The sequence below is a fragment of the Buceros rhinoceros genome, unplaced genomic scaffold (genome assembly GCF_000710305.1).
Source record: "Buceros rhinoceros silvestris isolate BGI_N320 unplaced genomic scaffold, ASM71030v1 scaffold2755, whole genome shotgun sequence".
NCBI lineage: Eukaryota > Metazoa > Chordata > Aves > Bucerotiformes > Bucerotidae > Buceros > Buceros rhinoceros.
Window position 1 is genome coordinate 2,700 of NW_010410972.1, and position 12,334 is coordinate 15,033.

Here is a 12,334-nt window from a genome sequence, read left to right on the forward strand (position 1 = left end):
CATTGGCAAGCAACTGTATAAAAAATAGAGGAAATTATGCTTAAGTAATTTAGAAAAAAGCCATTTTGCTTTTTGGTTCATCACTTTATTCTTCTTTATTTTAGTCTTTTGAAAAATTGTGGTTTACTAATGTAAGTTCTCTGCACAGTAGCAATGCTGCTGTTTTTCAAATGACAGCAGGTAGTTATTCTCTGTGAGTTTGCTCCATCAGCAAGGTACATTCCACTTTCCTTTCTTTCATCTCGAAGGCTTTTCCAGAAGCAGAGGTCTCCTGCCTGTATTTGCAGTCTGTGCTCAGCCAGCTATCCTGCCTTTGTTTTCCTAGCGACATGGGGACTAAGAAAACTCAAACTCTCTTTTTTTAGATAATTACCTAAAATATTAGTGGGTGATAAAGATTTGAGTTGAACCACCTCTGAAAAGTTTACTGGTATAATATTCAAAAGAAAAAAAAATGAGTCATCAGTCAGCTTTTTACATACCAAGCACTTGATCTGTGTTGTGCCGCCTTCTTCTATTTTCAAACTGTTAAGAAGTTTGCACGGTTAGAGTGCAATAGCTAAATGTCAAGTATTATTTTGCTAGTGAGCTGGCAAAATAATAACATTTTAGACTCAGAACCCATCAACCAAGATAGATTTGCATCAAAAGTTTTAGAGGAATGGACGGCTAGAAGAACTACGCTATTAGGACTTGCCTGTTAAACTCCTTTGACTTGATTTTCCTCAGGTAGGGGTATGTTCATCCTAGGCACAATTCCCAGAAACACTGTAGTAAAACACCCTCCTCATAACACCGTGCACACCATAATTGTACAAACACACACGCCATGTAACCTGGAGATCAATTTGGTTCAGGTGCTAATATGTGGAAAGACCTTCCAATGTCAAAAAATTGTCCAAATTGTCTATCAAGTGAAAAATTGTCTGGGACAGCAAAAAGTGGGGTTTAAAAGTGATAGCGCGCAGTCCCTACAAGAATAATCACTAGTGAGCTATAAAAATAGACCAAATTAGCTAAATAACTGGAACGATGCTCAGTAGCACTTATCCAAGTACTTTTTTTTCCGACACAGCATTTTCTAAAATACATCCTACCAGAGTCTGTATGTATGTGGATGATTACATTCCAAAAAATGTTAATATTCTCTCCATAATATGCTTTCATATATACTTCAACTTGATTACCAAATATATAAAGCACAGAATGATACTAAAAACCGCAGAGGAAAAAGAAGTTACAGCTGAGAGGTGGTTGGAAATAGTAGTTTTATCTCTTTGCATTGCTTTACGTGTCCACTTAGCAGCCGAGTGTATACCATGTTTAAATGCCCAGTGGAGTTTACATTGTCGTATGCATTAGGAATTGATTTTTTTATTTGCTATCAAAAAAAAGTGTTCAATTAATTTGTCATTAAATCGTGTGGTATTTGATAAAAACCAAACTTGTTTCCTTTTAAGTTTGTGTTTAATAATTTTCCATTTCCCTTGTAATAAATTAAATGGCTTTTCTGCCCCATTTTGCCACTTTCTGAGTGTGCTGCCTAGTAGCATATTGATGATTCCTTTTGCTAATTAAATACGTATTCATACATTTTCAGAACAAATTCTCTGTACTTTTGCAGTGAGCTGTGTATCTAAACAGTATTTTTTCTCTTGTCAGTAGGAACAGCCAGCCATAAGAGATGGAAGAAAAGTATTAGGCAAAACTGTATCAAACTTTGTTCTATATTTAGAAAAGAATTTTTCTCCAAACCAAACAGATGTACTGTACTTGACACCACTGTTTAAACACATAAAGATACATGACTGGGGTCACCAAAATCGAACATATTAAAAAAGTAAAGTACATTTGACAGAAATTACCTTTTCTTACAAAAGTTTATTACATACAATCTGCATATTTTTGGGCCAAGGGCTGTCCCCTCCTCAGAGGACTTTTACAAATAAAGAAGAGAAAAAAACCTGATGAATTATTGACCGTGCCTCCCACGCTCCTCTAAGCGCACCACAGGCATTTCTATGGGTCTTTAAGCATTAGCTTGGATTTCCAATTTTTCCGCGGACATAAAACTCCATCCCTTGGTGTCATCAAGCTAAAGCAAACAACTAACAACAACAGCAAAGTCTGCAGTCTTCACCATGAGGCTGAAGGAACCATCAGTGCCAAAAGCAATGTGACAGAGGACGAGGGAGTGGACAACACATGTAAGGTGGATTGAGCACTTGTTACTTTCCCTCCTGAAATGAAAAGCAGAGTAATTAAAGAACAATGTAAATGGCTCTCAGTACATTTAGGTACTAGATTTTGTCTGAAACTTGTATTCTATTATGCTCAGCAAAAGCTGAACTTTTAGACTTACCTTTAGATTTACCTTGTGAAAACTGCTCAAAATAGGCTCCTTACCTCGAAATAAGAAAAATTTGGGATTTTGTGATGATGCCCTGAGTCACAATCACAAACGTTCTTCCTGGAACAAGGAATGAAAACTAGCCCTTGATCTTGACGTTTGTCCAGAAAAAGCGGGGTTTTGCCCAGTAGCCCACAGATGTTTTTAGATCACAGCAGTCTCTTAAGAAGCCGTGCTATGGGCTGCCAGCGGCAACACATCACAGGATGGGAAGGGGACCAGACTGGGTTTCTTTGTACCACAGTTGTCCTAAGTGGAACTGATCTGTTGCACATCGTGTTATCAAAAATATCAGGCTGGAGGGAATGAAAGATTTTGTGGTCTAGAGTTATGGTTCAAAAGATACATGAAGCAAATATTCCATGGAGTAGGGGTTGATGTCTTCTACGTTCTGATGACAGCACTATAGTTTGTGACTAGACTAGTCTAGACTAGTCTAGATTGAAGTTTCAGGCTCGCACCTTTTGGATAGTACTTCTTAAGGACTAAAAAGCAGTATTTAGTAGAGTTTTAAAGTATTAGCAGAAAGTTAGAATTAAGATGTGTTGTGTTCAGACGTTATTTTCTGGTTGTTCTTGCGATTGACCCATCTGCCCCTTTCTTACCTGTGTAATATTGATACTTGCAACTCTTTCAACATATTGCAAAAACTGAGGAGATAGAAGCTAGACATCATAATTTACTTCATGATAATACATTAATACTGTAAAGTAGTATCTCCTCAAGGGAGTCAATGGAACCTACAGAGAAATACAGCTTATTCTAAAGCTGGAACATACACAGGGTTTAGCTACCTAAATGCATGCCGTTTTATTCGTGTTAGATAGTACATCTCTGGCTGGTGGTCCAGAAGGATGTGCACATCCTTCAAGTCCCACATCATATCTGCCAGCTCTGTGCAAATGTTTGGATGCCTTAGGACATCTCAGGTGTCCTTATGTGCCTATGTCTGAATATTGAAATTCAGAAGATCAGCTGAATTGCTGTCTTGGCTTCGCCGTCAGTCTGTATGGGTTACATCATACCTGACTATAATGCAATTTGAGACACCTAATTTGTATGTAGTCATCTACAGTTCAGTTAGGTTTCCAGATATTATCCTATAAAGGGAGAGGTTTCCTTTAAATCCTCTGCTTTGTTCACCAGCCTCACATGGATGCCTCAGATACTCTTGAGCATCTCACATGTATCTGTTCATATCTTTGTCAGTGACGTGGACAGTGAGGTTGAGTGCAACCTCAGCAGGTTTGCTGAGTGCATGATGCTACATGGTTCAGTCAACTTGCTGAAGGGAAGGGATGCCATCCAGAGGGACCTGGGCAGGTTTGAAAGGCAATGTGCATTTGTAGCCCAGAAAGTCAGTTGCATCCTGGGCTGCATCAAATGAAACCTGACCATCAGGTCAAGAGAGGTGATTCTCCCCCTCTACTCTGCTCTCACGAGACCCCGCCTGCAGTACTGTATTCAGCTTTGGGTCTCCCAACACAAGAAGGACATGGACGTGTTGATGAAGGTCCAGAAGAGGGCCAGGAAGATGATAAGAGGGTTGGAACACCTGTCCTATGAAGACAGTCTGAAAGAGTTAGCGTTGTTCAGCCTGGAGAAGAGAAGGCTCTGGGGAAACCTTAGAACAGCCTTCCAGTACCTAAAGAAGGCCTATGAGGAAGCTGAAGAGCTACTTTTTACAAGGGTGTGTAGTGATAGGACAAGGGGTAACAGCTTTGAACCGAAAGAGGGTAGAGTTAGATTACATGTAAAGAAGGAGTTCTTTACTATGAGGGTGCTGAGGCACTGGAACAGGTTCTCCAGAGAAGTTGTGGATGGCCCATCCCTGGAAGTGTTGAAGGCCAGGCTGGCAACCTGGTCTAATGGAAGCTGTCCCTGCCTGATGTAAGAGGGTTGGAACTAGATATCTTTAATGTCCGTTCCAACCCAAACCATTCTATATTTCTATGATTTGATGATTCAATGATTCAATGATTCTTTGAAATGGCACTAGATACTTTTGTTTCAGCATAGAACTGAGTACTCTGATTTATGATTTTACATAATAGCTAGAGAATTGTGAGAAAATTTTTTTCAGGTACAGAATAATGGAGCTAATGAGCATGGCTCTAATCTAATATACTTTTGCAAATAAAGGTGTAACCTTACCTGAAAAGGATGGAACTCTGATCTGGGGACTTGCGGTCCCATCCCCTCCTTCACTGACTGCACAGACCTCAATGATGTAGACACCAACATCAGGAAGAAGAACCACTGCAGAGGTTTTCTGTGTTTCTATAACTTGACTGTTGCTCTGGCCTTCTTGCCTAAAGAATACCTATGAACAATAACGTAGATAGTTGTCATTCAAGTCATGTACCAGACATTTTCTGTAGATAACACAGTCACCAAAAATGTTGGTTTGTGCTTTCGGAAAGGATTTCGTACATTCAATTTGAACAGCCTTCTGCTTTTACTCTCCTCTTCCCCCAATGGCTTCAAAATATTAACGGCAAAGTGTATTAGCAATTAATGAATGCGAAAGTACATTGATTATGATCCAGGGCAAAGATACAGCATTTGCCTTCTCTAGCATTAGATGTTACGCAATTTTTTCTCCAAAATTTCTTCAGAATGCATTTTGGGTTCCATTTGATTCAAATTCTTATCCCCAGATTCATGTAGATATTCACATTATGGCTCAAGAACCAACTTCAAATGTAAAGAAAATGCCTAAATAATGTCCTTACTGTGTTTACCTTAGCTGGCTAAGTCAACTGAGAATAGCTCAGATCTGTCCCTGCACCTCCTGTGAAACTCAGTACAAGCTTATGGTGCGTGGGAGGAACGCGAGTAACTTTTTGGTACTTCTGTATAAGAGTTTCTGTTCCCAGACAAAATTGAAAAGGTCAGAGAGGTGTAAAAAACCAAAGCATTCAACTCCACTTTTTCAGAATCTTTACTATTCTGATAAAGGTTAGAGGAGTTTCTGGTTTATTTGAACCAATTTATACTTTCTTGGTGATATTTCCTGATGTATGAAAGGAAATATCAGACAGTAGTCTATAGAAATGGTTGTATATATGCTTCAGAAAACCCCGAACCCACATCTCTGTAAAAACATTGAAATAATCTTCTTTCATTTGAAAGATTCCAGTGAATTCCACTGCTTTTTATGGCTTGTTATTTAAGAGTTAGTCTGGATTTTACTCTTTAAAACTTCAAAACTTTAAATGCCAGGTGTTACTGACACTGATTGTTGAACATTACCAACATAACAAAACAAACTGAAGTATTTGTGTTTCTGGTCAGTAAAAATACTAATTTACATGCCTCATTCTTCTGCATTTCTCTAAATCCTACTGCAAACACAGGTAAATTGAAGTGTTAGTCGGAATTTCTTTAGAGGCTGGTCTTATTAATAACCCTTCTGAGTCAGATATGGTGAACTGATCCCCTCAGAGCTTACTCAGTTTATAATCAGTAGTCAACAATCTCAACACGGAAAATGTTGGGATATTTTGCTCTTTTAAATTTTATTTATTGCTTTTCACGTGGTGAACACTGATTGCAGATGGTCTGCATAGCCTACTTTACTTACACAGAAAGATGAGAAAGGGAAAAAAGCCAACAGCAAAGATGAACAGTCATTTGGAAGAGAGAAAGGTGAGCAAGGCAGGGGAAGCACTGACCTTGTATCCCATTACATCAGATTCATTAGCTAGAGGTCTCACTGGCTCCCACCCAAGAGACACATAAGAGCCATCCTGTATCCACATAATATTGCTTGGTGCTTGGCTGGGAGCTGAGGAGAAAAAATCATATGCAGTGAATGTACTTTGTAGGTAGTTTCTTTAAAATCAAAAGAAAAGTATTTCAGTCTTTCATGATATTTGCAACTGCTTGTGTTAGCACAATCCCAATTCTAGCTGGAATTTTTAAAGATTTTTTTTATTTTACTAGAATTGTCATTTAATAGGCTGTGGTGTATTTACTCAGCCTACTCCATAAGTTCCACAGAACTTATGAACTTGAATGCATTTTTCTCCCTTCTTTGTCAAAAATGTTGTTTCCAGGAAGATAAACTTTGTTATGAATGCAGTCATATGAATGCAAAGTCTAAATCTCAAAACTGTACATGATTCCTGATTATTATACACCCTTTTTAAAGGAAAACCCAAGAGGGCAGTGGTTGCTCCCCAACTTCTCCGTTTGAGCAAAGGTACTATGATCACTTACGGGACTTCTTTGTTGCTGCACGCACAGCAGTGCTAGGTGGTCCATACCCTGCAGCATTGTATGCCCTCACTGTGAGGTGATATAAAGTGTTCCCTTCTAATCCTGTCAGGAGGATGGATGACTCATTTCCCTCAGTTTTGACCTTTTCTGCTGCTTCTTCCTGCTCCATGTCCTTCCAGTAACCAACCTGCAAACAAGTGACCAAATGAAGGATTAATGTAGCCATCTGGGAAGTTCATGCATCCTGTGGAGGGTCTTTTTGCCATTTCTGCCTTTTTTCTGATCATCAGGCCCTTTTAAACATGTGAGATTTACAGCCTAACCTCAGAGGCAAGCAATGCTCACTTTTCCAAAGTGGTGAGTCTCGTAATTCCACAGTATTACCTGATGAACGTTGAATTGCTGTGTACTGGCAGGAGAAGAAGTAACTACAAGACGGAAGAGCAAAGGATGAACACTGGCAGGGAGTCAAAAGCACTTCAGAGAATTCAAGGAGAGCTCATCCTCTGGTAGGTCACCCGAGTATCTACCTGGAAAGCCCTGACTGCATCAGTTAACGAGTGCTGTGGGCAATATTCCCTTCCTGGCCCTGTGCAACTCAGAAACGTGAGAGTTCTTACTTGTGTAATGAATAGGAAATGACAGAACACTGAAGGAAATCTTTCATTCATTTGAAAAATCTTATCTGAAGAAAAAAAAAAAGGAAGTTGATTCATTTTTGATTCTTGGATATAAACAGGTTTCTGATAAATGCGATTTTGATAGAATGTTTATGCCCTTCCTTTTCAGACATAAAAAAGCCAAATGATCTTTGACAGTTCTTAGTCCATATTTCTGGTATTTGCACTGAGTTTATCATAGTCTCAAAGTTGTTACAGAGCTGAGCTATGAATTTGACTAGTTTCATTCCTCAGGGACCAAGTATTTGCAGAGCATAACTGGAAAAAAAGCAGTACTGTCTCTTTTTAACGTATCTAGGTGACCTATACAGGTAAGGTAATTCTCATGGGGCCCTATTTTCCCTAACAGGAGATGTCACTAATGTGCCATTCAAAGCCCTGTATTCAGAGTACCATTATTCAGGCTGAGACCTACTTGCATTTATTCCACATTTTGACCTTTTCTGCGAAGTTGGTTATTTCATAATAAGTTATTCATATTATATTTGGATAGCTTTTCCTCTGAGAGAAAGGTCATGGACAATACAGTACTCTTCTGAAGGTATCCCAGAAAATGGTGAAGCAAAAAACACAAGGGGTTCATAGGAAAATAAGACCAATGAGTACAATGCTGACCTTTTATAATTGCACTACGACTGCCATTAAAAAAAAAAATCTAGAAAAACCTGGCTGCAAAAGTGTATATTCTAGGTCATATCTTCACTTGAGTAAAGTGGCTCTCAACTTTGATCTAGAGTATATCGGTTTGTGCCAACTCAAAGTTTACTCCTTCTGTTGTAAAGTTCATGTAAATATCCTTCTCATGTGTATGCATTATCTCATATTAAAATGCCGTTGCTTTACTTCTTAAATTAATTATAGCTCAGATAACAAATCAAGATGTAGTCACCATGTGTTGAAATAAGTGTGATTCACTGAGATATTTTGCTAGCTGAGTACTTGGCCAACCCTGTTAGTATCTAAAGTAACACCTAATCACATCTTTCTTGGAAAGAAAAAAGAATCAAACCCCATGTATTCCCACACTAGGAGTGAACCTCCAATGTTTATTATCTCTTGGGCAGTAAGATGCCTTTCGTTTTACTTGCAATGCATCTTTACAAACTTGACACTACGAGTGACGAGAGCCACATAGTATTGAGCACTGTACAAACAGGTAGTAAGAGAGAGCACAGGTCCTGGAGCCTCTATCATCAAGTCAGTGGAGTCTGCTGAGTATCCCACAGAGAAGTGGTTGGAAAGGAAAAATGACTTGCCCGAGATTACACAGGTGGACAGTAGCAGAATTGGAAACGCAGCTAAAGTAGTGAAATCCTGGTTCCAGAAAGCCAGGAGCAAAATTATAAGTTGCTCAATAGGTGTCGTTGTTTATTCACAGGGCATACCACCTTTCATGTGAATGCACTGTACAAGACAGTAGAGAGCTCCCAGCTTCTGTGTTGAAGGTATTTTTTTAGTATAAAGAAGTTGTGAAAACCGAATTTTCCAAATATTGATGTTAGGACTACATAGATACCAACGATACTGATGATTGTGGAACAAAGCTAAGAGAATAACTCGGCCCTTTTGATATTTTTCATGTGTTTGGAAATGCTTTGCAGCACAGCATATATGCCATTATCCGTTCAGATACTAATTATATTTTGCACATGTGAAGCCTGCAAAAAAAAAAAAACCTGTGGCATGTTCCACACCATTTCTGCTGCGCCACATGGCAAAGATGTTCCCCCTTGGCAAGAGATATTCTTGGTGGAATGAATATACTGTATTAAGCACCAAAAGCATGAAACACAATTTTACAATGCTTCTATTTCAGTTTCCCCTGTACTTCAAAGCCCTTAAGTGTTTGGTCAAGGGTTTTAAAATTCCCTTTAATGATTTGGAAGGCAAGTATGGACTTTGATCTCAAAATATGCTTTTCTCTTTGTTTTGTATTGCCCACATCCATTTGTTGATGGCCAAATGAACTAAAGGAAAAAGCGGTTATAAAAAAACAGAACTCCAATGATCGTTGACTGAGGTTGCTCGTGGGGGAACTTACATCAGTTTGAACCAAACTAAAGATACTGATGCTTCAAAGTGCCGGATGTGTTTCTAAAAATAATGACTGGCTGGAATGTGGAAGAGGACATACCTCCACAACTGATCAGAAGTGAAAAATTAACTTGATTCCCAAAAAGGTATATTGAGAAAATAGGAACTGAAGTTTTAAAATAGACCTTGCAACTATGAAGTTCCCTACAAGAACAGAAATCTTAAAACAGAGGGTTTGTTTATTTACACTTCTGTGTTTGCTTTTGAAAAAAATCTTGTTGTTTTCTGTAATCTTAATTCACCCTCCAGGACGCCTGTTCTTGGCAGGCCCCAGCCACACCATGCCCGGGTCTGTGATGTCCGGAGGTAGAGCAGCGACTCTTTCACCCGGGGGTAGAGCAGCGACTCTTTCACGGGCACCCCCTTGCCGTGGGGAAGGAGCTTGCCTGCCCTTGTGAGGTTGAGAGCTGTGCTGGTGGTGGCATGTGCCTCTGGTGGGGTCTCCCAAGCCAGACAGGTCTCAGCTGAAGGGTCAGACAAAGTGTGTCCACGGGCAGGATGGGCTCACTAGCCTTCGGGCACCATCCTAGGAGAAGGACAACTCTGACTCCAAACCCGGGCAGATGGAGCTCGTTTAGCCTTGTAAGGCATCCATCATCTAAGAGAAGGACACTCTAACCAAACCTACGACCCGAGGACTTCGCTGTCACCGTCCAAGCTCGCCGGGCCCTGGCAGATGAACCTCAGATGTAAAGGGTGGAGCCAGTTCCGCGCACGCTGCGCCTCACCTAAAAAATCCACTGCACAGCCCCGAAGGGTGCACTCATCGCTTGCAGTGAACGTGGGAAAAGCCCTGCCCAGATCTTCGTTCGCAAAGCCAGGCCATGATGATGATGATGAATTTATACTGCTCAGAAGGGATTTAGCACACTTAGAGTAGGTTTTCATTAATGATAACTTTGAATATTGATATAGCATGAGGCACGAATCACAAAAGAGTAGCCTGTATTTGAAAAATGAAAGAAAAATTGTGGGGGGATGGGGAGTGGTGTGTGTGCGGGTGGTGGTGGTGCTGCTAGTGCTAGTGAAAGCATTTGGTCTGTTTAATGCATTATTGTTTGTGAGGTTTTAAATTTTTACTGGGTTTTCTGTTGTTTTATTTTTGGCCAAAGAATAACAAGCTTTGATATCTGATTCTCAGAAATCTATCTCTTTGAGAGGGAGAGAAAGCAACAATGGTATTTAAACAACTGAGTAGAAGAGATGCAGGACCATGCAACCTGCTTTGTCCTAATTGTGGGTTAAGCAATTATTAAAAGCAAATAATCATGATATAAAATTGTTTCTGACTAAAATCTTTCTACCTCTAACACTTAAAGATCACTTCCTTGAAGTTTTTGGTTAAAAGGTAACATAAATATTACTTTTTTTCCTCAAACTGGTTTCTAGAGTGTGATACGTATAAATAAATCTGACCTAATTGCAGGCTCTCTTCTCTAAATTCAGAAAAGTCAGAGTTACTGTCTGGGAACTCTGTCTGTTGGCCACTGAGAATTAAAGGTACAAATTAGGCATATGAAGTAAGAGCCTAAATTAGGTGGGATGAATGGAAGTGGGCAAAACATACAAGCTTTCCTGGGCTCTCTAAGTATTTACCGACATCAACATACCCGCATAATTGAAAATGAACTCGAGTTGATCTTGGAGTACGGAAAATGCTAAGGGAGAAAGAGCAGTGAGCTAAGAGAGCTGCTGCTAGCACTGAAAAACACCAAAGCAAACCTGAACACACCATGATTCAGATTTCATAAAAACTATTTTAATCGTCATTAGCAGAAAACCTACCAGTGCCTTGAGCTGGCACATGGATGGCATGGAAATGTCAGTGCAATGGTAGAACCGAGCACTAAAGACAGGAGAAGTTCTTTGTGTATCATCTCAAGACATAGGTGTAACTGTTCTTCAGAACAAGAGGAGAGGTTCCTGCAAAAAGGTCCATCAGTCTCAGTTCCTTCCCTCTCACCAAAACAATTGCTGACAGAAAAGAGGAAAGAAAACACTGTTCAGCACTCCTAGGATCTGGGGTATTCTCTAGAGTAGCTTGCATCCTGTTTCCTCAGATACTCTCTTCTCCCTCATAGTTCTACATACACATGGGATGAAAACTGATATCATACTTCAGTCTCAAGAGCTATCATATTTTCTTATGAAAAATCAGTAAATATCTAGGTTTCTGATTTTAGGTATTAGAAAGCTCATAGTCTTGTAACAAACCATGATAAAGACATCGCAAAGGGTATGGCTCTCTCGAGGCCCTCATGAGGGACCTAGGGTGTGATCCGTACTTTAAGGACTTGAAAACAGTAGTACGGTTCTGCTATGGAGTCCTGCTTATCGTCTGCAGAATTGTAGGGGGAGTTGAATCACCATATAAGTAACTGTAGGCAAAATTGACTCACATATAAAACTATCTAATTGTTAATTTTGTGTTTGGAAAATTCATTAATTCTGAAAGCAAAGACTGGTGAATTGGTATTCAGGTTGTTGAAACAACAGTTTCTCTTTTTTCTGTCTTGATTCGTCATCCACGGGTAGAAACAGCCACATGCTGTTTCTAAGTTACTCCAAGGTACTTCACTAAATTAATAAAAAAAAGAAAATCCAGTACCATGTAATTTTCTGTAAAAACAGATAAAGTACTTGAATATTTTTCTTTAAAAAGACAGAATATAATATAAAGAAGTAATTATGTCAGGTAATCCTATCTGAAAATGGCATTTGATCTTTACTATCTTCTATATTTTTTTTTGTTACAAGTTGATCTTTTGATTAGGTTAGGCAAGCTTCTACCCCTTGGGGGAATTCCGATGAAAAAGACATGACTTTGGTGATGTACGCTTAAGAATTAGCCTTTTCTGGAAAGGTTTTCTGGAAAGGAAAAAAGAAAACAAAAATATCTTTTCTCCCAGCCAGTAATTCTTTCTCT

General features: G+C 39.3%; 1 protein-coding gene across 1 annotated transcript in view; it reads right to left on the minus strand.

Annotated features, from left to right (window-relative positions):
• Positions 1 to 1,707: 1,707 nt before the first annotated feature.
• Positions 1,708 to 12,334, minus strand: part of LOC104493158 (contactin-5-like) — a 14,514-nt gene continuing 3,887 nt past the window's right edge. Inside the window, exons 2-5 of the mRNA XM_010135788.1 lie at positions 6,635 to 6,821; positions 6,088 to 6,200; positions 4,565 to 4,733; positions 1,708 to 2,240 (exon numbers count right to left, since the gene is read on the minus strand). Coding sequence (XP_010134090.1) covers positions 2,137 to 2,240; positions 4,565 to 4,733; positions 6,088 to 6,200; positions 6,635 to 6,803 — 555 coding nt within the window. The 5' untranslated portion in view covers positions 6,804 to 6,821 and the 3' untranslated portion in view covers positions 1,708 to 2,136. The remainder of the gene's footprint in view (positions 2,241 to 4,564; positions 4,734 to 6,087; positions 6,201 to 6,634; positions 6,822 to 12,334) is intronic.